Source organism: Cricetulus griseus, chromosome 2 (assembly GCF_003668045.3).
Source record: "Cricetulus griseus strain 17A/GY chromosome 2, alternate assembly CriGri-PICRH-1.0, whole genome shotgun sequence".
Lineage (NCBI taxonomy): Eukaryota > Metazoa > Chordata > Mammalia > Rodentia > Cricetidae > Cricetulus > Cricetulus griseus.
The window spans coordinates 59,808,769-59,836,446 of record NC_048595.1 but is presented as its reverse complement, the minus strand read 5'-3'; the positions used below and the strand labels follow the sequence as shown (position 1 = coordinate 59,836,446).

Here is a 27,678-nt window from a genome sequence, read left to right as displayed (position 1 = left end):
TTATATCCAAACAGTGTTTCCTGATGATACTCATCTGCAATCCTTTCTACTCCTGTCAGCCACCCCTAAGACATCCTATTCCCATTCCATTTTTCTTCCCTCCCTCTCTTCTTTCTTAAATCTTATAACTCACTGAGTCCAATTAGTGGTGGTCTCATGGCTTCATCTTCACAGAAAGTGATAGCTCTAGTGAATTCATGGATGTACTACCCATGTTCTGCCAGAAGACATTTCACAGCATTCCTCCCTATGTTCCAGCTCTTAAATTCTTTCTGTTGCCTCTTCTTTAGTGTCCTCTGAGTCATGGGTCAGGTATTGATATAGATGTCTAATTAAAACTGAGCAATAGTTACTTATTCTCAGTTCCTTGACCAGTTGAATGTTTGCATTAACTGCTGAACACCACAGAGAGAAGCTTGAGGGCAGCAGTAGTCTATATGCATAAACATAAATATTTAGAAAATAGTTTGGCAACATGTTGATTTAGAAAGACAGTAGTAATAGGTTCCTGCTTAGGACATGTGACCTCCTGAACCTTTGCTCAGGTTTATAGTACTAGGCATAAATTCTCTCCTGTGGAATAATCCTCAAATACAATATAAAAGTCATTGGTTACTCCCCAAAATATTTTGGGCAGATTTTGCCTGGCAGGTCTGTATTGTAGCATGAAAAGTTCTCTGTTGGATCATAGCATTGTCTTTTCTTCTATCCTAGTAATTTGCATAGCACCTTCTGGCACTATTAAAATTAGCTACCAGGGAGGAAATTTTCAGGTCAGTTCCAGCTTGATTCCACTAGGTACTGCAAGGTGAGTGTGTGATGTCTTCAGCAATAGTGTTTTACCATCTACTTCTGGTGAGCAACCAATAGCAATAGCAATAGCAATAGCTGTGTCATTTTGTTTTGGGGGCTGTTGGGGCCTCATTGACCAGTAACTAGTAGGAAGGTGTAGATAATTGAATCTTGAGGCAAACTCCTCCCTCCCTCCATCATTGGCACTTCCAATTTAAAATTTCAGAGTCTAAATTGTGTGTCCTTTCGAATGCCTTCAACATTCTCATTTAGATACATTTTAAAGAAGTCGAATGGCTAACAAATAGCTAGTGAGAGGAAGAAAGAAAAATCTTGAATAATCCATAAATTTAATAATCAAATCTTGAATGCATCAAGAATGAACTATACTCAGCCTTATGACATTTTACATTCTCTAATTACAATATTTTTGATAGGATAATAACTTCATTTTCTGTCATACTTGAATTAGCATCTATATTCTCTAATGATGTTTATTTTAGAATAAGATTTATTTTGTAAAGGAATAATTTTACATTTTTTTCCATTTTAAGTCCTCTTCTAATTTCTCTTGTGCATCCAATGCTAATTTTTGTTAAGTATATTTCCATAAGAAATGTAAACTTTGGTCCTCATTGATTACTTTTAGTTCTGTGTAAGTCAGGGCCTAGTACCCACCTACCACTCTGTGTTCAGCTTTGTGCTTCCCATTGCTGTTCAAGCTGTGGACTTCCTTCAGTGGTTCTGAACCAGAGACAGTTTTGCCCCAACAGGGACATTACCCAGAGTCTGAAGACGTTTTTTGATTGTCAGTACCTGGGGGAGTAGAAGATCACCTGGTAGGGAAGGCTAGGTTTCTGCTAAGCAAGTTGAGGTACATAAGATGGCACCCACAGTGAAGACTGACTGTCCAACATGCCAGCAGTGCTTAGAGTAAGCCACTCTTTTGCATGATAGCAGTGGTGTTTGTTTAATTAAGAAATATATATATGTGTGTGTGTGTATTCTATTACTTGAGTGTAAGCCTTTATTATTTTATGTGTATTTATGTATCAATCTGATGATTCATGAGGGAGAATTTAGCTCTTTGCTTCATTATGTGTAAAGTGTAAAAACAGAATTTTGGCAGTTATAATTGATTTTAGGTTGTGTTCATTTGAAATAGTGTACTATTAGTAATCAAATACTAATCAACAACAAGAGTCAATGATTTCACTTCCTATGTCACTTTTTTTTCAAGATTATCATCAGTCTCTCTTAATCAATATTGTACATTATTCTCTATACTATTGTCATTTAGAGTGGACATAAACAGTTGTCTGGACAAGTTAATTATCCAGAGGTCTAAATCAGTAATTAATCTGGACCTTTAGTCTAGTACATTCTACTTAATCTAATATTTAGAGATTAAGTCTGAGATGCTAAGTGGAATTGGCTGAATCCAATAGCTGGTGATGCAGGCCCTCAGTGTCCTGCAACAAGGTGATGATTCCTTGCAGTCTGAGTGGAACAGAAGTGTGTCAGAATAAGAGCTGTTTGCACGTGTGTCATTACTACTATTTTGAAACCACTGTCTTTTACTTCTGTTGACCTGCTTTAATTTGAATATGTTTTTAAGGGGAGCTTGATCTGTAATAGTTATCTTGTGGGGGTGGGAGAGACTGGAAGAATAAGGGTAAGAGGATTAAGGCGATATGCTGGCTTTTGTGGGGCACAGAAGAGGAAGGAGTAAGGGTAAGTAGAGTAAGGTGATTTCTCTTATCTTTTAAAACAATTTTTATTTCATATGCATTGGTGTTCTGCTTGCATGTTTGTTCATGTTTGGGGGCCAGATCCCCTGGAACTGAAGTTATAGACAGTTGTTAGCTACCTTGTGGGTGTTTGGAATTGAACCCAGGTCCTCTGGAGGAGCAGCCAGTGCTCTTAACTGCTGAGTCATCTTTCCACCCCATGGGAGCTGATTTATAAGAGAGTAATTGGAAAGCATTTCAGGGCTTTGTGATTGCACAAAAACTGTTGTTAATTTTTCAGATTTTCTTCCTAAGCAGCCAGGAAGGCCACCCTTAGCTGGAGGATTAGTGAGTGGTACTGTACAAAGTTCCTTACATAACGGCTGATCCGAACACGGAGGAACAGTCATTGCAGTTAGTGTCTGAGATCTTGTTCTGCTGGGATGTGCTGAGTGGTGTTTAGGACTTGGGAGCGTTTGGACTTCATATCTGTGACCAACAGGATGAAAGGTGTTTCTGGATAGGTATACCTGTCAAAGTGTTTGGGATGTGTATACATGATTTTGACATGAATTTTGAGGCTTAGCATAAAATGTTCTGTGGAACCATCCCTTAGCAATGTGGTAATCTGGTGGTCAGAAATAGCCTTCATTTTAAAAGCAGGTTGCTGTCCTATGAGATAAGTGCATGGTAGAGTAGGTAAGCTTGAAGCAAAAACAAAGAGATGAATGTATACTAGCCAGAAGTTCTGGGGGACTGCCAGAGAGGAATTTAACACAAACCTTGTGCTTAAGTGATATAGATCTACTGAACTCTTTTTTTTTTCTTTTTGTAAAACACAGAATAAATCAGAAAAATAAATAATCTGCCCTGGACTTCCTTCTTTAGAGGTTTTTACCTTATAGCAGCTGTCAAAGTGTGGAGCATATTAGAACCACATATAGAGTTTTTTTTTGTTTTTTAAGTTGCTAATGCATTAATACTATTCCCAGCAACCCCAAGGTAACTGAGGCTAGGCACTGTGCAAGAGCTCCACTCTGAGCTGCAAACTGCAGTTGGAATTAGTGGTTTATAGTTGGACTCATTAACTCTGGGTGGACTGTAGAGATTTGTATTTCTCAGTTTCTAGGTGATAGTGCTGATATGCTGGAAAAACTACCATGCTTTAAGAACCAATAAGAGCCAGTTGCAGTGGTACATGCTGGTAGACTGTGCTGAGGAGGCAGGAGGATTATGATTCTGAGTTTAGGCTGGGATACACCTTTACAAGACTGTTAAGATGGCTCGGTGCGTAAAAACTCTTGCAAGCCTGATGACCTGAGTTTATTCCTGGAACCCTCATAAAAAAGCCAGATGGAATAGAGTTCATCAATATTCCCACTCCTATGATGAATGGGGAGTGGGGACAGGAGAATTGCCTAGAAGCTGCATGACCACCTAGTCTGAAGTCTATTGTGCAGAAGAAATAAGGAGTAAGGCAATAACTGACCCTCAAAGTGTCCTATGACTTCTATTCATGCTCCATGGTACACATGCCCCTTCCTCAATAAGCAAACAAATTAAAGTTTAGAAAGAACCAAGAGGGTCATCTCTAAGAAGTCACTTGAAGACTGCAGATGTGGCTCAGTGGTAAAGTGCTTGCCTAGATCCCTGAGGCCCCGGGCTTGATCCTTAGCATTACACAAATAAGTTTAAGGAAATATTTATCTACATTACCTGCTGCCAAGCTTGATGACTTGAGTTCAGTCCCCAGAACCCTCATGGTGGAAGAGGACCTGCCTCCCAAGAGTTGTCCTTTGATCTCCATTCACTCCAAGGTGCCTTTCCTCCCCAAAATCCATAAATAAATGTAAAGTAAAACAAACGAACAAACAAAACCAACACAACAACACAGCAGTACATTTACAATTATTATTAGACTTTTGAACAATTGAAGAAAATGACTTGTGTTTTGTTGCTCTTTGTAAAGCCACATCCTCTGGGAATTCTCCAGGTCTCAAATTCTATGTTCCAAAAAGCCTTTATAGATATCTTAACAGAAACAGGCCAGGTACTACAAATCTCTGCACAACAATAGTGTTAAGCTTTTCAGTTTGGATACTTTACTCCTTGAGAGAGAAGCATTTTGTCTTTTTCTATACTCTAAATATGCTGAGGACACAGAATCTTATCCTGAGGAAGTAGGAAAGAAAAAAAAAAGGATAATGTCCTGGAGAGATTCCTCAGTGTTAAGAGTACTGGCTGCTCTTGCAGAGGACCAGGAATTCAATTCTCAGCACTCACACTGCAGCTAACAACCACCTGTAATCCTAGATGCTGGGGACCCAATACCCTCTTTTGGCCTCCAGACACTGGATGTAAATGGTTCATAGACATATATAAAATAAAAATAAGCACATTTAAAAGAACAAAGATAAAATGAGAATAGAAGTCACATGGCGCTCACAAGTTAGCCTACTGTGAGAGGAAAAGGAAACTTACCCTCATGGGAAGGGACAGTAGGAAGAGGAATGAAGACATCAAGGGATAGTTTGGAGAGAACTACTGGGTTAAGGAGACTGGCCAGAGTCTGAGCTATTAAATTGCAGGATCCATTTTTAAATTCAGACTCTGAGATTCTGGATCTGTTTTCTTTTCAGGAGAAGAGTCACATAAAATGGGGAAAAGTCAGTTGTCATTAGCCACCCTAGTTTAGGAAGTGATAGCTTTGTGACATAGGTCTTGGAAGAAAACGTCTGTAGATGCATCCCCCCCCTCCCGTGTGTGTGTGTGTGTGTGTGTGTGTGTGTGTGTGTGTGTGTGTGTGTGTGTGTGTGTGTGTGTATAGACAGCATGTGTGCTCTGAAATGACAGTGTGATTTCCTGTGTTTCTTAGGAACCATCCTCACCCTTTGATCACCGTGCTTGAACACAGGCCTGATTGCTGGCCCCTACTCCTGCAGCAGCTGACAGCTTTCTTCCAGCAATGCCCTGAAAGGTAACACAAAGTAAAAGAAATGAAGGACACAGAGTGGCATGTGTGCTAATTTTAGAGCTGGAGCTGTGTGTTGTTCTTGTTTTAGCTGCTATGACTATGAAGGAGAGGAAATGTGCTAGATAGAGCTGGCTGTACGTTCTCTTTTCTTTTAGCAGTAAGAGAACATGATCTGCCAGGCTTATTGGTTGTTAAGACTTAGTAGAAAATAGCTGTTATTAAATAGCTGCTGAATTTTATCCCACTCCCTGACTAAGCTCTCTCCAATATTCCTCTGTATATTTTGTTCTTTGTCTTTGCTTATTGTAAATGGTGAATTGTCTCTCTTTTGTGTTCCCACAACAACTTGCAGTTTGATTTGTAATGTGATTAAACTTACTTTTGGTCTTATTCTTTGCTGTCAGCTTTAAAACCTTTTGGAGGATAGAGATCCTGTTCCATCATCTTGTCTTCATAGTGCTCAGAACATTTGTAGGTGCCTTATAAATCTCAAATTTTAGTGAACAGAACCCATAAATGGATTGTTGATTATTTTACCATAGAAACACTCATACTACAGTATCTTTAATCAGCTACAAGAAGGTGATTCAAAATTATCACCTTCACCTTAAATGGTTTTTCATATCTATGATATTAATAGTTACTCAATAAACCTTTCTTTAACTCTGTCAGAAACAAAAACCCAAATAAATTTATGTCTATTTGCTTAATGAAATTTCTTTGAGCCAAATAGAAGTTATCAATGGTTTTATTTTTTTTGTAACTCCCCCCCCCCTTCCTTGATAATACCATGTAATACCATGTAGCTTAGGCTAGCCTGGACTTTACTGTGTAGATCGGGTTGGCATTGAACTCAGAAATCTGCTTGTCTCTGATTCCTGAGTGCTGGGACTAAATGTATGTGCTACCATGCCTGATCCTGCAAAGGGTAATTTCAGTTCTAAATTTGCACTATAGGTTTGTACTTTGCAGTATGAAATTGATTATTCTGGTTGCACTTTTTCAGTAGACCATCACATTTAATTTTAGGAGCAGTGACTTTAAGCTGTTGTTTAGAAGATGATACAGGTAGGTTGGTAATTTAATATGAATAGGAACAGTGCTTCACAGGCATGTGATGGAGGCAAAATGTAAAGGCCTTCTAGTTCTTTGCATGTTAGGAATTATTGATTAAACTAGATAAGTAGTTATACTGCAATGTCAATGTATCCTCATGCTAGATCTTTTGGGCAGTATTTATAGCAAGCTCTACTTTCATTTACTGAAAGCCTGCGTTATGATTTCACTTTCATTTTTAGGAAACTGAGAACTATATAAATTAATAAGATTGTGGACTTTAGGTCTGGTCCCTTAAGGTTATTAGCTTAGCACATGGGTTTTGAGAACAGGGAATTAAGGAGAATATGTTGCATGGCTTTTCACAGGCAGAGGTGGGCTCAGAACCTTATTTTAGGTATTTTTTATTGTGTTTTATTTAGTAGAAATCACAAATATAGAAGACATATCTACAGATATACATTGTTCCACATTTTAAATATTCTTTATCACTTTGGGATTTGGGCTGTTTGTTTTATTCTCTTCCTTTTTATTGCCCTGTCTATGTACCTCACTGTGATAGTAAGGAATCACCCTAGAACTCTGGAAATGCAGAGTATGAAATTAGAAGAGATTAAGCCAGGGTGATTTTTGAATAGCATTTTATCGTTAAGGAAGCTCAACAATACAGTTTTACTTATGTATAAAGAAAAAGAATGCTTAGTTAAGCTTTGTATCATAATCACTATTTTTTTTCTTTTTTTTTTATTTGTTTTTTGAGACAGGGTTTCCCTGTATAGCTTTGGAGCCTATCGTGGCACTCGCTCTGGAGACCAGGCTGGCCTCGAACTCACAGAGATCCACCTGCCTCTGCCTCCTGAGTGCTGGGATTAAAGCTGTGCGCTACCAACGCCTGGCCATAATCACTATTGTTACAAATAATAAATGCAAACATTGAATAAAATGAAAAAGAATAGGGTAATATTTGACTGATCCATGCTAGTTTTGAGTATCTGTAACCTTATGTAACCATGTTGATGCATACAGTCTTGGTGATACAGCAGTCAACAGAAATCTGTGGTTTATGTCCTCATTTGAATTATGGTTTGTCAAGGGATATAGAAACTATACATACCACGATAACAAACAATTGTGCTGTGGAAGCACATGATGGTGATCTGATCGTAGACCACCTGTTAGGGAAGGAAAAGGACCCCAGGAAGTCATTGCAAACTGCAGAACTAGAGGATGATAAAAATAGAAAGACTAGCAAGTTGGGGGCCTTTTGGAGTGATTGAAGACCTGAATTAAGTGTAATGATTCAGTGGGTAGTGAGGCTGGGAAGGTAGGCAGAGGCTGAACCATGGAGCTGTTACAGTTCACTTCACTACTTTGTCATAGGACAAACTGTTTTAAGTTGGTTAATGATATAGTCAGGTTTTTATTTTACCTTTGAAGTTCATTCTGACATGATGACATCTTGGGATTGGGAGTTATTGAGATATAATAAATCTAAATAGATATTAAAGTTATTTCAATCCATAATATCACTCCTTTGAGTTGGAAATTCCCAAGAGGAGGTTGTGGGCAACTACTTCATTCATCTTTTAGTTTCTGTAGCTGTGTGTCTGAGCTACACACACACACACACACACACACACACACACACACACACACACACACAATCTATCTATCTATCTATCTATCTATCTATCTATCTATCTATCGTTCTGGTAAGGATCAAATAAGTTAAAATTATAAAGTGGAATTACTAGTATATTCTCTAGGTTAACAAGGTAACAATAAAGTATTTCCACTTATCTGTGAGGGAACACTAAAATGAAGAATCCAGTGGATGCCTAAAATGATGAATAAAATTGAAGTATGTGTGATATAGAGGAGCTGCTTACCAAAAAGGTGAAAGGGTAACAATCATTTACCACAGATCTTAGTAACTTTAGCATGCGATTTTTTTCTTAAGTTGAATGCTATGCCTTGTTCATGAAAAGAGGCTCTTTATGGCTTCTCTTTGGCACTTCATTGGTGTTATTAGTGAGTCAAGTAAGGGTTTCTTGGGCACAGAAAGTAATGAAACTACCTGACAGTTGATCTGACACCAAGATGGCTGCCAAGAGACTCCTGAAGGCATAGAATAGTGGTTCTCAACCTTCTTAATGCAGTGAGCCTTTAATACAGTTCCTCATATGTGACCCACGGGCATAAAATTACTTCATTGCTACTACATAGCGGTGATTTTGCTACTGTTATAAATCATAATGTAATATCTTACATGCATAATAGCTGATCTATGACCCCCATGAAAGGGTCATTCCACCCTGGAGGGTCATGACCCACAAATTGAGAGCTACTGGCCTAGAGAACCATGCATAGTATGTTTGGTTCGTGTCCTGGAGGAGCAGAGTGGGATGGTTTGGAACTTTCTCATGCTACTCAGCATGTATACAACTTAAAACTTAACAGTTATTTATTTCTGGAACTTTACATTAAATATTTTCTGATTTGGTTGACTGACAGTTATTAAAATTATGGAAAAGAAAGTCATGGAATACTATAAATTTGAACTGTCACAATAATAGGATGGTTGTATGGACTTTATATAAATTTCATCTAAAAAGTTTTTTTTTTTTTTTTTAACAAATGTAAGCCTTTGTGATACTCTTGGAGAATAGATCCTAATATCTGTAATTCTAATAAATGTTCTCAGATGGTTTTGATATTCACCATAGACTGGTTTTGGAGTGTTGCCACTATTGTAAAGTAGAAGTGTCCTGGGAATCTGGCTTAGTGCCTCCTTCTGTTGAGTCATTCCCTTCAAGATCCTATTAGGTCATGGCATATTCCAAAGCTACTTGATGCTAGGGCAGTTTATGATGTACCACAAGCTGTAGGTTGATATGTGCCACTTACTGCTTGATAGTGTGAAGGAGAATTCTTGGAGAGAAGCTGTGTCTGCAAAGACTGGCTGCCTGTTTACAACTTTAGTGATGTGGAGAAGTGGAGGTGTTGCAGTTCCAGAGTCTAATTATAGTTTATTTTGGGCTAGCTTTAGCCACATGAGGAGCCATTCCTTGTCCACCTCTGTTTTCATTCTAGCATCATGGGATGGATAAAAACCTTTAGAAATTTCTTAACATACAAGTCTACTAGCTTCCTCCTCCCCAAAGCTATGAATGTCACCATAGCTTCCGAGAGAGATCTTTCCATCATTCTGTAACCACCTCTCTGATGTTTTCACCACTGTACTTTAAAAATGACTTGATTTTTAACTTTCTTGATTTTGTTATTATACAATCTCTGTGAAAATGTTTCTTCATTGGAGCTTGGAGATTATTACTTAGGGAGATTATTACATGTTTATGGGTCATGGTCACTCAGATTTTGTTCCAGAGGAAACCGTGTCTTTTATTCCCTTGAGGCAAGAGCTGTTTCTTCTGATGATATTTGTATATTTCACTTAGTAACTGATGAACTTATTACATGACTTGCAGGTCAGAAGTTTCATGTATCCAAATAATGGCACCATTTCTGTGGTATCTCTATTGTGAACCATCCCAGTTAGAGGAACATACCAAGCTTCGGCTGTCCCTGCTCAAAGTCTTACTGCAACCCAGAGGTCTTTGTGATGAAGCAAAGCCTTCAGTATTGGAACAGCACATACTTCAGCTGTGCTGTAACATGGTCCCATCCTTGCAGGTAAGGCTCTTCATTGTTCAGTTCCCTTCCCTAACGTAATTATCAGCTCCAGTAAGTGTTCATTATTGTTAATTTCACACAAGGTAGTGCTTGATCCTATGTGTTTGGGCAAGGCCATCTAGAAATGCTGGCACTATCCTAAACAACACAAAGGAATCAAAGCCAGATTTAATAATACATCCTGTATTAACTATATTAAATTCACTGAAGTATAAGTCAATACTGTCAACTATGGAATTAGTAGCAATGAAGACTCCTTTAAGACTCATTAGGGAAGGGAAGTTTTGAGCTTCTCTCTGTGCTGGATACTAAGGATTAGAAGATAACCAGAACAAAATCAAACACCTCTGTGCAAATTGAACAAAAAGCATGTCTCTGAGTCAGTCTTTTGTGAGGATGCAGAACTCGGCCTGCTGAGTGGTACGTTTGAGTTCCCACCTGTCTCTTTAGGACCCATTGGCTTCCCTTGCTCTTGCTCTTCAGAAACCCACAGTATAAGACATGAGCTAGTATGTCACTTCTTGTAATTCCTTATGGAGAGGTGGATCGAGGTATTGAGTTACTGGTAAAGTGCTAAGGGAGTTGAGGGGAGAGAGTAATTTTAGTTACTATCTCTATGACTGCATATTACAAAACATGCAGTTGCCAGTGTGCTGTGATTTTATCGTAGTGGTTCATTTGTCAGGCTATCCCATCCCTTGATCAAGGCCAGGCCATTAGCAGGAATCTGAGCACCATGCTGCTCAGCTGATGGAAAGAATCTCAGGGTATATTTCAAAATGATCACTTTGGGTCACAGATGACCTGCTTTAAGTCTGTGTTAGCAAGGAGTGGCTAGAGTGAATCTTTCCTCTGTGACTCATAAATGTGTTTTCCTGTAATCAAGGCAGAGAAAAGTTAATTAAAATCAATTCTCTGGCGGCTTTTCTAAAGCTTTTGTTTTGCGTGGGTAATAAAGCACATATAGGCAGAAGGTCTTCAACTAGGGCAGTTTCCCGACCGTGCCTTTATTACCATGTTCTGTGAAGTCCTTCATGAAAAGCTTAGATGCTTGTAGAAGCACACTACGGAATGGTTTCGGGAGACCCTGTCTTATTTACTGTAACTGTGACACATGAGAAAAAAGGGAAATATCATGTTAAGTTGTGTAACAAATTTGTTGTATTAAGAGAAAGAATGAGAATTAGCAGTCATAGAGGCTGCATAATCTAGTTCTCTGCATGTGGAAGGTATTTTTGTAGTCTTTAAACAGTACTCACCCAGGGTAATGAATATACTCCTGAGAAGTACACTGTTTTCAAGTACTTCTACTGATCTTCCTGAAACAATTGCCCACTAGTCTCTCTTCTTCCTATAAGAAAACACGAGTTTTAAAGCTCCTCTCTGTGTTTGGTCTTGTTTGGGTTTTCTGTCTTCCTATCCTTCTTGCCCGTCTCTCTCCTTTCCATTTGGGCATCATTACAAACAAACTAACAACAAAACCCACTTCTTCTCATGAAATGGCTTCTTGAATTTTCACTGTCCATTGTATTAGTATATTGGGAGGTGTGCGGAATGTGCTAGTGAGGAATGTTCTTCTCGGGGGTGAATGTAGTGTTGTGGATGTGGCCCAATCCATACTGGACACTAGGATGGAAGCACACTGAGGTTACTACTGTGTTTTGAGAAATAGCCCCCCCCCATTGATTTAAGATGAGGGGGTCAGTGAGACACCTGCTTAACTTCCTTTTCAACTGGTTGCCTTTCCTTTTTATGTTTTGCAACTTGTTTTTTTTTCTTTTAGAATTTATTTATTTTTATTTTATGTGCATTGGTGCTTTGCCTGCATGCATGTCTGTGTGAGGGTGTCAGATCTTAGAGTTACAGCTGTTAGCTGCCATGTGGGTGCTGGGAATTGAACCCTGGTCCTCTGGAAGAGCAGTCAGTGCTCTTAACCACTGAACCATCTCTCCAGCCCCAACTCATTTTTATTTTAAATGATTCTTATCACATTATACATTATCCATGCTAAGTGATCTATTTTTACATAGAGATAGAACATTACTTTGAATTTATTTTTAAGAATTTGATAATGCTATGTAAACCAGAGAACTTTTATAGCTAATCTGTTGAGATTGTTTTTTAATGGAAAATTTCCAATATAAACAATAAACATACTAAAGGAAATAAATCACCACTTTGTATTTAGTCCATCTCTTTGTTTACCCTTTTAACATTTTGTTTTGTTTTTTGTTTTTTTGAGACAGCGTTTCTCTGTGGTTTTGGAGGCTGTCCTGTAACTAGCTCTTGTAGACCAGGCTGGTCTCAAATTTACAGAGATCCACCTGCCTCTGCCTCCTGAGTGCTGGGACTAAAGGCGTGCACCACCAACGCCCGGCTCAACATTTTTCTTTATATTTGCAAAATAACAAAATAGGGTCAGTGAGATGGCTCAATAGGTAAGAGCATTTGCCACCAAGCCAGCTGGCCTGAGTTTGATTTCTGGGATCCACATTGCAGAAGGCGAGAGAGAATCAACTCCTGCAAGTTGTCCTGAGACCTCCCCATGTAGTTGCATACTTGCACACCTGCACACATGATAAATAAGTGTAACTAAAAGAGAACAGAATAATTTAGCTATTGGGCTGTTATATTTTATTTTTAATTTTTTTAATGTGTGTTCTTTCTTTCCCCTTCATCTTTTGGAATCTTTCTGGTTTTCTAAGAACTCTATTTGTGCATAACTTGTATTGATGTCTTTTTTTCTAATGGTGATAAGCAGTGGTGACACTGCAGGCTTTTCTCTTGATGAACGAACATACCACACACAAGCATCCTGACTGGAGCAGATGGTTCATTGTTTATGATCCCTGGGAAGTACCATGGTTGCTGTGAGCAGGACCACACCCTTAATACTAACTCCAGAATTTTGAACAGAACAGCAGGGTGTAAATGGAATTGGGATTTTCAAGGGCACCCAAGTCCTTCTTGTCTAATGCATTAGCCTGTTAAGAATACAACTATCCTTTAAACATGCTCTTTTATTACATTATTCACTGTGCATAATGATGCTTCTGCTAAGGATTGTAGAGGGAGACCTTAGTGTATGGTGATAACACGATGACCCTAAGACCAGGTGTCTGTGTTAAACTGTAGGAGAACTGAAAACCAGCTTTGAGGTGATGTCCTTTGACATATAGACACTACACATCATTTGTCCAAGACATTGTTTTTCAAAGAACGTAGAAAATAGAAGTAATTTGTGTTGGGAGTTGCACTTAGTGGCAGAGTATTTGACTGTGGAATTTGTCTGAGACAAGAGCAGTAAAGGCAGTAAAAAAATGTTCCGTGGTTAGTGACAAAAAGAGAAGGCAGAGATGTGGAGTGGAACACTCACAGTTACATGACTACATCTCCTTCAAATTTTTATTCATTTAGAGAGAGTTATTCTACTGAGAACTTCTTGTATAGCTTGAAGTTATTCTATAATTTTAACCAGTATGACTTCCTCCAACAGATGGGAGATCTGACACAGACAACAGAGATGATGCTGTTCATTGAGGAAGTGTATCTAAGCCTTCTGCGCCATCCTGTGTTCTGGAAAAGTCAGCTTACCCAACTCACCCTTCAGCTGCTGTGTATATGTGAAGTCAGTTTAAAGATAACTGGGGAATGCTCATCTCTAATTCAACTCTTAGAGTGCAGCATTGAACTTCTTGGGGAGGTAAGGCCAACATAAACCTTCAGTGTGCTAATTATCACTTTAGAAGATCTTTGAGAAACTGGGTGGTCATGTTTATGTAGTTTATTATTTGTTTGAAGTGATTTTATCTTACGCTGTTAGATCATACTACTACAGATATTTATTATAAATAAATTATTAAATAATCTTATGTCATAAGATTATGACTTCATTCCCATTTAGTCATATGGAGTGTAAGTATTGAACAAATGGTATATTCAAGAACCTGCACATTTTCTGTGATCTCAAGATATAAGATTATAAATAAGCAATTTGAATAGAGTAAGATAAATGTTTTTATAGGACCTTATTTACAGGTAATGGGAAGCAATTGTGATGATCCACACCTGTAATTATACCACATGAATGGCAGAGTCGGGAGGATTGCTGTAAATTTGGAGCCAGGTTGAGATAGTGAGTTCTAGACCTCTCTGGCCTACAGAGTTGATATACTTCAAAGCAAAAACAAAAGCTGAGTGTGGTGGTGCTCATTTTTAATCCCAGCACTCAAAAGACAGAGACAGGTGGATTTCTGTGAGTTGGAGGCCAGCCTGGTCTACGTGGTGAGTTTCAGGCCAGGCAGAGAAACCTAGTGAGAAACTGTGTCAAAAAAAACAAAACAAAAACAAAAACAAAAAAACAAAACAAAACAAAAAACCCCCCAAATCCCAGATTATTATATATGTGTTTGTTAAGAAGTTTCTGCTGCTTATCCTTATGATAATGTTCCTGAGGTTAAAAAACTGTTTAAAATTTTGATAACCTTTAATGCCAAATGCATATCGATTTGAAGGGGATAAAGAAGCCTTCTTATGTTTTTTGGGGCTACCATCCATCACCATTCTGCTGGGTTCATCTGCTGAATATTTAGTTTAAATGTTAGTGTACTTCTATTAACAAAAAAATATAAATTTAGAGGAAACTGGGCAGTTTCTCCAAGTGTAGGACAAGACTAAACATGGTAGCTTTACAAAGGTTAGGGACTGGCCATTTCTAAGAAACTGTCACCAGATGACCCACTTCACCTTTGTGTTCTCTGTGAGTTAGTTTGGGCATAGCTGGTGGAGCCCACTCTCTGGAGGACAAGGGCTGAAGCAAAGCTGTGGTTGGGGGGGGGGAGTATGTGAGCAGAGTTGCCTTCTCCATTGTGACTTCTGCAGGAGGCAAACTTTATTACACCCTTTTCTTACTTTATTTTAAAATACATTTCCATGACTAAGTTTGTAAAATTCTTGAGAAGAGGGGCTATCTTGTTAACGGTCACATCCCTAGGCCAGCATATGTTATTAGTGCCTGTCATATGGATAGTGTTCATTTTTATCTTTCAATTGAATTGGGGACCCAAAGTGTGATCCCGAATATTTTCTGTCATTAAGAATCCCGTGACACTTGTAGCTATTATAAAGGCATTCATTCACTTCTCCTCCTTTCTGTAGCCAGGCTCTGTGTTGGACTGAGTTTCTCTAAAGCCAAGTGGAGCTCATGTTCTCACAGAAGCAAAAAAGGTATGAGAATGGAATTCATTTACAGATGTGATCTCAGAAAGCAAACTGGGAAGGGAGGAGCTGGGAGAAATATGGCAATATGACTTTTGCTATAAGCATTTGATTACTTCAGTCCATAGACTTCCCAGAAGCCTTGTGGAATGTTTCAGACCATGAAGAAGGATTCTGGGCAGTGAGTAACCATTCTGTCCACACGATCCTCTTGCCAGTTTGAAGCTTTCCCTGGTGGGGCTGGAACATCTAGAGCTTGCATTTTGGGGACAGAAAGTGAAGAGTTGTGCTGTGGGACCATGTGGGAAAATGGTCAGGTTGATGCTTTGCAGTGCATGTTTATGTTATGACAGAAGCAGTTGTAGTTACTGGAAGAGGCATGCGAAATACCAACACAGTGGTGTGGTCACTGGTTCATGTTTCAGTGGATGACTCTACAACCATGCACATATGGGCAGCACTAATAGGAATTAGTGGGCTAATGAGAGAGAGAGAGAGAGAGAGAGAGAGAGAGAGAGAGAGAGAGAGAGAGAGAGGAGGTGCATGAAGCTGGGTAGTTGTTTTGTGAGGAGGGTAATCTAGGAGGGGGGAGGAAGAGGGAATTAAGTTGGGGCTGGACATGATCATATTTCATTGAATATTTATGAAATTTTCAAAAATAAATTAAAAATACAGAGTTTAACACACATTATTATGTTTTGGTGTCTATCAATCAAACAACTAAACCAAAAATTGCTAAGCAACTTAAAATTTACTTCTTTAATCCTGCACCATTCACTCTTGCTGCATTTTTGATATCCCAGCTCCTTTCTGTGGCTCTCTGTCCTGTGTGGACGAGTCTCATGCATCCTGGAGAAGGTCATTTTCATTTATGATTACTCAGCTGTGAGGTCTAATCATTGAAATGATTCTATTCTGATTTTAAGATGCTTCTCCCTCCCCTTTTCCAATGACAGCTCGTATGATAGAGGCATTCAGCCAAGTCATGAGCGAACGTTGTCATGCTTTGTCTATGAACCTCTTCGAAATTTCCAAATTTGGAATGTAAACAATTTTACTACCTTTCTGTTTTATGGACATAGAGAAACTAAGAGGAATAGGCAGAAAATGATATAATGGTGTACATCGTGAATATATTGGTTTCAAAAGTGATTATTGCCGGGCGTTGGTGGCGCACGCCTTTAATCCCAGCACTCAGGAGGCAGAGGCAGGCAGATCTCTGTGAGTTCGAGGCCAGCCTGGTCTCCATAGCAAGTGTCAGGATAGGCTCCAAAGCTACACAGAGAAACCCTGTCTTGAAAAACAAAAACAAACAAACAAACAAAAACCGATTTTTATCCTCTGATAATATGCATTGCTTGCTTCCTTGCTTTCAACTATATTTCAAAGCAGTGAACATAAATAATTACAAAAGACACAAATTGGCATGTTTAATTAATTTCTTTCTTTTGATGTTTTGTTTTTTAAGCCTACAAATCAGGGATTTAGAAGTTTGTAGTCCAGTTTCATTCTTGCAGTGGTAAAGGTGAGGTGGAGGGGTTATTGGTTATGTTAGATTTGATAGGGTCCCACAGTGTATCACTTCTGCCAGATACAACTGTTTTCTCTCTGCTTCCCCACCACTCCCTCTCCCCTCCCCCCTCCCTCCATGGGACTGTGTCACATGTCTTTCCCCCATTTTTTTCTTTTTTTTGTCTGTCTTCATCCTTACAATTTGACTCTGTAGGCTCTTCTGTAAAATTTCTGAATGGACTGAAGTTATCTTTCTTGTTTTGATCTTCTGTTATCTTGATTAGAACTTACTGTACATGTCTTATTCACTTTACTTATGTCCTTGCTGAACTTAGTGATTTTATATTCCATGGTTATTTCTTTGTTACAGTTAAATGTGCTTGATAAATTACAACCCCTACCTTCTTCATCTTTATAATACAATCCCCATGTCCTTCACATTTGTATTTCTTTTAAATGAATAGTTTATTAAACTATATTTCATATAATTTAGTTTATAAGTTATATAGATGAATTTGTTTAATGTTAGGTAAGTAGGAAAATTTAGCTACTTTTTCCCAATGAAATGTTCCTAAGTCCATCATTTCTGGCTGTTGTGGTAGCTTACAAGTGTTTGCTCCTCTGAAGACTTGTGGTAGAAAGTTTTCTTCTTTAACAAAACCAGGCCAAACAACCAAAACAGGACCGAGTGAAGCAAAAACCAAAGTTTTTCTTTTGGAATTATTTTGGTTTAAATCTGTTGGTTTTTAGACACTAATTTAGCATTTAACTTACTTTGTGTGTTATTTGCTAGTTATTTCTTCAGTAGGGCAGACTTCGTGAGACACTGCAGTGATTATTGCTGCTCATTGAAATGCACTTTCCTTGGATACATGGAAAGCCATAGTTTCTGAATTCTCTTCGACAAACTTTTTTATTCTCTTATATTTTTAGGATTTTCCTGTCAAATTGGTCATTATTGGGATTGCTTTACTACTTCTACAGACTCCGGCAAGTCAACAGAAGCCAATATTAAACCTAGGTAAATAAAAATACATTCTCTAGAGAACAATGTAAATATAAGTTTGGCAGGTGTCTCAAGAGTAGTATATCATGCTCTTCTACATATTTGAGTTTCTAGTCTAGTCTAGTTTCAAGTAGATTTTTTTTCTTACCTTAGTAGTAGCCTGTGCATGTTTCCACATCTCATACATTGCCCAGTATTTTTCATGCACCTTAGGCTGTGATAGAAGTGATAGTACAATGCCATTTAAAAATTTATATATGGGCATTTTCTTTATTCATAATTATATATCAAAATGAGAATAATATATAAGACTCTTATAAGAAATTGTTTGGCAGGTTGTTTTTGTTTTAAGATTCTATTTTGTGCCAAGGAAATGGCTCAGTGGATAAAGGCACTTGCTGTCATACCTGACAGGTTGAGTTCAATCCCCAGAAACTACATGGTGGAAGGACAGAACTGATTCTATGAGTTGGCCTTTGACTTCTACACACACACACACACACACACACACACACACACACACACACACACACACACACACGCACAGGCACGCACTGCAAAAAAAAAAAAAAGACTAATTTATAGTTGATACTACACTGTGCAAGTTAATTAATGTTTTATTAACTTAGTGAGGTCAGATGAATGATGATGCTCCTTTGGTTGTCTTAATTTTGAAGGAAAGAGAAGGCAATAGAGAGGGAAGCAAAAGGTGCTAGTTATGAAGAGTGCAAGAGTCAAGTTTCTCACTCTCACTGATGGGCAAATACGACATATCTTTAAATTATGCTGTTTCCTTGATGTTTTTTAAGTTTATTCTGTCTAATATCAAGTATGTTGTAATAAGGGACTGCAAATTACTTTAAAGTGCCTTAGATAAATTTCTTCTGTGCTTTCTCCTTTGGGACATTAATTTGTCAGCATCTTGAGAGTAAATTGCTTGGAAATGGCCTCAGTACATGGAGGAGACCTGGTCTCTTAGACTGCTTTGGCCTCATGTTCTTTGTCTGTTCTTCCCTAGTATCCTTTGGATCAGCTTTTCCTTTTCTCTGGAAGTGCACATGACATCTTTCTGGAAGCTACTTCTGTTTCTTTCACAAAGTTTTATTGTGGTATAATTTACATATTATGAGATTTACCACTGAAAATGTACAATAAAATATTTTAAATTCATTGGTCTGTACCACCAGGAGTACAATCTAGTTTCAGAATTTTCCTATCACCACTGTCCCCTAAATTTATTGTGTCTAATGGTGTGAATCACCACTTCCAATTGCAGCCTGAGAGAAAACAATACTTAGTGTTTGGAAAAAAAAAATGTTTTGGGGCTGGAGTTAAGAGCACTGGTTGCTTTTCCAGAAGACCTGGGTTTGGTTCCTATCACTCACATGGCCACCTAACAACTGTCTGTGATTCTAGTTCCAGGGATCCTATGCCCTCTTCTGACTTTTGTGGACACTGCATACATGTGGTGCACAGATAGATGCAAGGAAAACACCCATACATAAAATAAAAAAATAAACAACATAAATGTTTATCATTATTATTGTATATGTGTGCATGCACACACACAAACTCACAGTATTACATGCATGTATGGTCAGATAACGAAGGCATTCACCTTTACTGTTCCAGGGCTGAAACTCAAGCCACCCAGGTTTGCAGGGCAAGCACTTTATCCACTGACCCACCTCAATGGCTCTACTGTCTTTTGTCCTTGTAGACTTTGCCTTTTTAATAAATGGATTGTATTTGTTTTATTGACAAAAAAATTCCAAAGCCCTAGGGAAACTGGCTTTCTAATTTTGAAGTTGCAAACGTATGTTTTGGCTCATGTACAATAGAAAAATGACACTGGACCAAGCAAATGCTTCGAGCAGCTGTTAGCTTGCAGAGTTTTCTTTCTTTTGTAAGCCAATGCCTGTTTTGAGGTTATTCTGGTTAAGCGAATAAACCACACTGAATTTGGTTGAGACTGTCTGTAATTTGAAACTGTTTAGTATATTGGGAAACTATTTAGTTTTCAAAGTAATAGATAATCAAGAGAATGTCAATTATTCAAATTCAAGATGCAAGCATTAATATAATGTACTGTATACTTACTAACACTAGTCTTTATCATAAATAATAGCTTATAAAATAACTGGAAAATTTGTAACATGATATCAAATATGTTTGCTGTGTGTTTCCTTTTTAAAAAAAGATAATAGATGTTTATAATGTCTTAGAGACAACTATGGAGCAAGGCCAACATTTAAGGAAAATAATGCTATAGTAACATGTGTTTGTACTTCAGCTCATGTTAAGGTTTGACTTCCAAGTGATTTAAAACAACATACTGACAATGTATTGACATGATTTAGTATTTTTGTTTTGGGGGGTGTAATGTAGTGGGGAAATTACTTGATTACTTTGATAATTTGGCTCTCAAGCCTATGATATACATCTTTAAATCAGGTTATTCAGTAGCCTTAAAAAATATAGTAAAAACAAAACAAAACAAAAACCAAAAAACAAACCGAAAAACCAGTTTACTGATATTCTAACTCATTCTGTAATTAGGCTCTGGGAGATCCTGTGTGTGGCTAACTCACTGCACATTTGTATGTATTCCTCTGATTCGGAGGCTGAGTTTCCATGAGATGGGACCTTTGACTGCTTTTAAAAGATTTTGTGGATGTGTCTGTGGAGTTCTGTGGTCTACTTCTTAGTGGTCTAGCTGACAGGCAGCACCACTCTACCTTCTGTTTTCTTAAGCATTTGCTAATATGACTTTGACTTATATGTCAAAGAAGCATGTGTGCTGTCCTCATTTTCCACTGACCAGGTACTCATGGTCTCTTGGTCATTTGCTAGTAGGATATGAGATGTTGTAAAAGACAGATGTTTAATAGTATTAAAAAATTCACAGTTCTCAAAGAATGGAATTGATTTATATATACCTTTTGATGCATAATATATGTTGTTTCTAAAGGTATCCTTATTCTTTTGTTAAAATATCAACAGTTTTAAAAAGATACAATTAGTTTTTATGTTAGTGTTACTCGTTTTTTACTGTGACTTATCATCTTAGTTGTGTCTGAGCTGGTTGTAAAAGGGCAAGAAAAACTCCATTTTACTGGTAAAATAGTATTCTGTTTGAGTCATGTTAATTGAAAAAAATGTGCTTTCCTATTTTGGTGATTAGCTTTGAAGCTCCTCTCTCTTGCTGAGGGTCAGAAAATCCCAAAGGCATCTCTGCTGCTTGTGGTGCCTCTTCTGCAGATACTATCATCCACCACCTTGGAAGAGTGTTTGGCCATGGGAGAAGAAGGTCCCTCCAGGCAGCAGTTGGCTCTGAATCTTTTGGAAGTGCTACAGAGGGAATGTTATGGAGATGACCACCACATGGTAATGAATTCCTCTTTATTTCTCTAAAGGGTTCATGTGTGTTTTCTGTCACTAATAATAAAATTTCTGTCTACATGTGAACTCATTGCAATTTCCAGATTTGTCAGGCAGTGATGTGGGAGATGTTATACTTCTCTGGACTATGACAGGAGGGTAGGTAGTCCTATGGTCAATAAGTTTTAGAAATGCTGTAGGAATTTTCTTCCTTTGTGGGATTCCAGTGCATTAGCCACTAAAAGTCCTGATTAGTCTTCAGAAAAAGAAATGAAATCTGTTTAATTTAGTGCTTCTTTTATTTACTATTTAAGCACATGCAGGTGGGTTTCCATAGAGGTCAGAAGAGGGTATCAGATCCTTGGAGGTAGAATTACAGGTGGTTGTGAAGCACCCGATGTGGGTCCAGTGCTCTGTAAGAACAGCCAGTGCTCTTAACCACGGAACCTCTCTCTTGCTGCCTCTTTAATATATTGAGAATGGAGCCTTTCATTCTGAGAGTCCATTGATGTGTGCCCAACATCTTGCTAGTCAGGGTCTCTCCCAGGTAGGGAATGTTACTCAAAGCCTGGAAGTTCAGGGGTCAGTATGCGATTTATAGGACATGTAAAGTTAGGCTCCTTGGCCAGTGGCTACCACGTTTTCCTGTTCAAGATGAAGACAATGGGTCTGTCCCATGCTCTGTTACTGCCTTGGAAGACTGGATGGCCATGGATGAAGACAGTCCCTCAGGCAGCAGTTGACTCTGAATCATAATCTTTTGGTGCTGTAGTGGGTGTGGGTGGTCCTGTTCACTTCATTCTGTGTTTTCAGTTTCCCTTTTCTTTGTTTTCTCTTATTTTAAAATATGTGTGGGTGCTCACATGTAAGCATGCGCGCGCGCGTGCGCGCGCGCACGTGTGTGTGTGTGTGTGTGTGTGTGTGTGTGTGTGTGTGTGTGTGTGTGTGTGTGAGTGAGTGTAAGTCAGATGATACCTTTGAGGACTCAGTTCTCTTTCTCTCTGCCCTGTGAATAGATCCCAGAGGTTGAACCCAGGTTGTCAGGCTTGAGAGCAAGCACCTTTACCCACTGAACCTTATTTTTGGCCCTTCAGTCTTCCTTTTCTTTGAGAGTAGCATAAGATGGCTAGGTCCTAAGACATTTCTGCTAGGCTTGTTCTCTTTTTTATGTAGTGCCTTTGGTAAAATGTATTGCTTTTCAACTCCCCTCTCAGGGGTTGGGATAAGAGTTAAGGAAGATAAAGCCAGTAAACATCTAAAGTCCTCTCTCTCTCTCTCTCTCTCTCTCTCTCTCTCTCTCTCTGTGTGTGTGTGTATTTGTTTGTGTGTGTGTGTGTGTGTGTGTGTGTGTGTGTGTGTGTGAGGTCACTACAAAAACAAGCTGGAACAGGCTTGTTGCTTCATTTGAAAAACTGGAGATCCCTTTCGTCATGTATCATGAGATGTTAGAGCAGCCAAAGGCTAGTCATCATTATTCATTACCTGAGAATGTACTGATAACTAATTTAATATGTATTACAGCTTCCCAAATCCAGATTGTTACATTGTAATTCTGTTTCTTGAAGTAGATATCTGACTTAACAGTAAGAGAAGGAAACTCAGTTCTGAGTAGGCTGGCAAGAATTCTAATAACCTTTTTATTACTTACTTCCAAATTTGCCATATAGCACAATTATAGGATCCTGGGTGGGGCCAGCTCTGGGGTTCAGTACTACTGCCCAGGCAGGATGTACTTTGAATTGTGTACCTTTAAATCTCAAGTGTTATTTACTGAGGCTCACCCTAACTCTAATACCTAAGCACTCGGCTTACTGTTTGCTCAGGTGTGTGTATCTTGTTCATCAGCCCTGGTAGCTGGACTTCCTCTTTAGCAGCTGTTGGCGATGAAGGAGGAGGAGGGGATCCTATTGATGCTATAAATATCCTCCTCATGATACTATGCTGCCTTATGGAGGCTGTGAGTAACTTATATCACCCCTTTAAAAGATGCAAGCCACATTTTACCTTGGGATTCTTTTCCCTAGGTACCTGTATGGGCTCTGTATTCAAACACACCTATCAATTCAGCTTGCCTTACACTCACCAAGTCCCTTCCTAAATCTTGGGTTCTGCATGTAAATGCTCTTTTGTGTTCTCTGTATGAACTGCCTGTTCTCCCAGATACAGCCAAATGTTCTCAAGCCCCAAGTGGGTATTCATTGTGCTTTGTGTTCCCAGCATTTCTCATGTTTACCTAGTGCAAAAATGTGTGCTAATGTGGAAGGTCCATGCTTTTATACCTTTAACTCTATGATGAGCTCACTGAGGGAGAGAATTGTGGCTCATTCTTCAGGCATTTAGTAAAGGGCTGTGATGTAAATCGTTAACATTAAATTTTGGTAGTCATTGATCATCTTCTAGTTTTCTATCCTAAGTGCTTCTGCTTTATATGTCTTAGCTGATCATAGGAAATAACTTTAGTTGAAAGTATTTTAGCCAGTTGCTTAACTGAATGTCTTCTCTCCCTCATAATTAAATGACATTTTAACTTATTTATCTCTTCATCCAAAGTACCTGGTTCATTGTTTATAAGGTATTCGGTATTTAGCAAGTTTTGTTCATAGCAAATGTGCACCTCTTATAAGAATAGGCTGTTTTACTATTGATTTATTACAGAAAGCTTTCTACAAACCCATGGATTTGCTGCTTTTAATGATTTCTCTTGGTGGTTCTGACAGTGTTTGATTATAACTAGAACTATTCTTCAGAAGTACAGCTTGTAGGGTAAATACCCTGCCATGCAGATCTGTAATGGCTTCTTCATTTCTGAAGGCTGAGAACCATGAAATAAAACACAGCTTAACATGTTTCCATGCCCAAGATATAAAAAAAATGCATAATTGTAAATGTGATTTTTCATATCTTTAAAATCTAATCAGTATTTTCATACTGTGTGGAAAACAAGATCTTTTTTTTTTTCTATTTAGCTATTAAGTGTGATATTTGAAACCACCTATTGTAATCTCAGGTTAGAAAACAATTAGCCACTAGTTGTAAATTCTAACGTGTTTGAAAATCCTCCGAAGATAATGGGGAAAAAAGCACCAGTGTACATGAATTACAGCCAATAGAAAGAAAATTGAGTAAGATGAACTACCATGAGTAATTATTGATTAGTAATGGTACTTAGTTATTCCTTAAAGGGTGTTATAAGTATGACTGTAGAGAACTGTCACTACTCTCAGATAAAGAGACAATCTGTCTCCTGTGCCCCCTGTTGACAAGGTACCACTTGTTATCACAGAGCCCCCCAAAGAATGGATGTGGAGGTGAGGTATCACACTGAATACCTGACAGTAAGAAAGAATCGGGTATTTTTTTTTGGGGGGGGAGGAAGATGGGGAATGAAAATGGATTGGTGAGATAAAGTGAAAGGAGACAGGGCCGAATTCCTATTTGTTCAGATGACAAGTTCCATTTCTATAAAAGTGTCCTAGTCAATGGAAATGTTAGGGTAGCTTGACTCGACTATTGTCTACTACAAGCCTTTGTGTGTGCGTGTGTGTGTGTGTGTGTGTGTGTGTGTGTGTGTGTGTGTAAATATGGTATTTCTGGGCCCTGTTGATCAAGTAGTACTAGATAGGCTTTACTTGGAGTTGTGGGAAGCAGAAAATATCTTGAATATTTGTCTCTTAATTTAGAAAGTTATGAAATTTTAGAAGTTGTCATCTCACTTAGAGCTAAAGTTCACTTCTTGCAGTAAGTATAGAATAGGTTCTCATCAGTATTGTCGGCTCTTATTGCTATTAACTGTTTTTAGCTGCATGGCTTTTGACTAATGGCTGAGTCTCTGGTCTCTGGTAAAACAAGTAGCAAAGCATCATGCCATTCATAGGATTGTAGACCTCATTTTTGCTCTGTATTAGCTGCTTTGTTATACCACACTATATGAGGTAGTTTATCTAAGTGGTAACTGAGGCACAGATAAGGGATTAACTTCCCAGAGGTCATGCTGTCAGGTCCATTTTTGTTTTATGATTTATTTGTTTTATTAAGCATGTGTATGAGTGCTTTTGCCTAACTTTTAACAGTTTATTGGAATGAAATTCACATACATACTACGTGCAGGTCAGATGTACAATCCAGGGTCTTCAAGTCTGTTCAATGTTGTATATCCGTCACCACAACAAACCTTAAAACATTTCTTAGTATTATCTTAGAATCTACATGTCATGCAACCTGCCCCTCTCTCCTCAGCCTGGGCAACCCCTAATCTGCTTTCTAGGGGGAAGTTGTCTACTTCCAACCCTTCACAAAGATGGGATCACTCAGTGAGTGGCTCTTTGTACTGGCTTTTTTGTGAACTGTACATTGTTTCATTTTTTATCCTAGTAGAATAGCTGAAGTGTTTTGTTTCTCTTCCTCTATGAACTTTGGGGCTATTTTAACTTTTTTTGTTTTGTTACCATGAGTACATGTGATGAACATTTATATTCAAGTTTTTATGTGGGTATGTGCCTTTATTTCTCTTTGGTAGATTTGTAGAATTGTGGGTCATATTACGATGCCGTGTAACTGAGAAATGCCCATCATAGTATGTGAGGAGTGCAGTTTCCCTCTAGCCTTGCTAACTGCTGTTACTGCTTGTCTTTTGATTTTAGTTATCCTAGTAAACACCTCTCTATCCCTTCCCCGATTCCTTTCTTCTCTCTCTGTATGTTGCTTGAGATGAAATTCCTGGTCTCTCACATAGGAAGTAGGTAGTCCTCTTCTGACCTGTGTCCCAATCCCATCCCCCACTGACCTGTGTCCTAGTCCCACAGCTGTTCTTAAAACACTCATGTCCAATTTAGGAGCCCTGAGATTGGAGAGGCCATAAATGTCTTCCAGTCACATAAGCTGTGAAGGATAGAACTGAATTTAGGATTTTGCCTCTTTAACTCTAGCATCTAGAATGTGTTATTTCTATCTATCCCTCCATCCACTAGTTTATGTTTGTGGTGAATTTAGGAGGAAATAGTAGCAGTAGTTGAGTAGATTCATAGTAAATAAGATAGTAAATTAGCGTCCCCAGCCTCTCCCCCTACCTACCGCTATCCACTCCTCCGAGGGGGCAAGACCTTCTGTGGGGTCTGGCATACCAAGTTGAGCCAGGACCAAACTTGTATCAAGGCTGAGCAAGGTTTCCTTCTATAGAGAATGGGCTCCAAAAGGCCAGATCATGTTCTATGGATAAATCTTGGTCTCATTGCCAGTGGCCCCATAAACTGCCTAAACCACACAACTGTCACCCACATTCAGAGGGCCTAGTTTGGTTCCATGCAGGTTCCTCAGCTGTCAGTCCAGAGTCCATGAGCTCCCACTGACTTGGGTCAGCTGTCTCTGTGGGTTTCCCCATTATGCTCTTGACCCCCCTTGTTCATATGATCCTTCTTCCCTCTCTTCAACTGAACTCCAGGAGCTCAGCCCAGTGCTTGGCTGTGCATCACTGCACCTGCTTCCATCAGTTACTGCATGTAGGTTCTATGATAACAATTAGAGTAGTCACTAATCTGATTAAAGGGGAAGGCCCAATCAGGCATCCTCTTCACTATTGCTAGGAGTCTTAGCTGAGGTCATCCTTGTGGATTCCTGGGAATTTCTCTAGCACCAAGTTTCTTTCTCTAACCTCATAATGGCTCTCTCTATCAAGATATCTCTTTCATTGCCTTCCCCCTCCATCCCTTCCCCATCTCAGTCTTCTTAATCAGAAGAGTGTCACTTAGCTTAGTCTGGTCTTCAACTCCTGATCCTCCTGCCCCATTGCACAAATGGTGGATTACATGTGCCATCACCATGCCAGTTCTAGTATTTTTTTAAGTGTAATTTTTCCTATGGTTTTTTTCTTCATTAGTTTCTGTTGTGCTATAGTACACATACTACAAATCCTTTTACTTTCTACTGGTTCCTCTGAAAAGCAGAATATACTAACCCTTTCATCTGTTTCTCTCAGGGTGGGGAAACCCTTGATGACACTCTTCCCCTGACAGTATGCCAATAGTACTTGTCACTCAATGGGGCAAGGGGAACGTACTGTGATATATTATTTAACATTTTGATTTCCTACTGCTGGTCTACCTTTAAGCAACCAAGCAAACAAAAGCAAGATAGGAGATAATACTTCATGTAATGTGGAATTACTTTTCTCTTCCTTGTTTACCCACGTCAGAGTAATGTTCCTGCTTTGGCCTCGATTCATGGTTCATGTTGATTTCCAGTTATTTTCTACTCATACCCACTGGTTTTATTTTTCTTTTCCCAAGATGACAAGGATAATATTTTCCTATATTTATAACTTC

At 38.6% G+C, this 27,678-nt stretch overlaps 1 protein-coding gene across 4 annotated transcripts in view; it reads left to right on the top strand.

The window, feature by feature from the left end:
* The window catches only part of Focad (focadhesin), a 293,087-nt gene that overhangs the window by 66,961 nt on the left and 198,448 nt on the right, over positions 1–27,678 (top strand). For all 4 annotated transcript variants that reach the window (XM_035439808.1, XM_027400387.2, XM_027400389.1 and 1 more), the window contains 5 exons: positions 5,398–5,499; positions 10,041–10,245; positions 13,742–13,948; positions 17,908–17,995; positions 21,165–21,367. In XM_035439808.1, the coding sequence (XP_035295699.1) occupies positions 5,398–5,499; positions 10,041–10,245; positions 13,742–13,948; positions 17,908–17,995; positions 21,165–21,367 (805 nt within the window). The remainder of the gene's footprint in view (positions 1–5,397; positions 5,500–10,040; positions 10,246–13,741; positions 13,949–17,907; positions 17,996–21,164; positions 21,368–27,678) is intronic.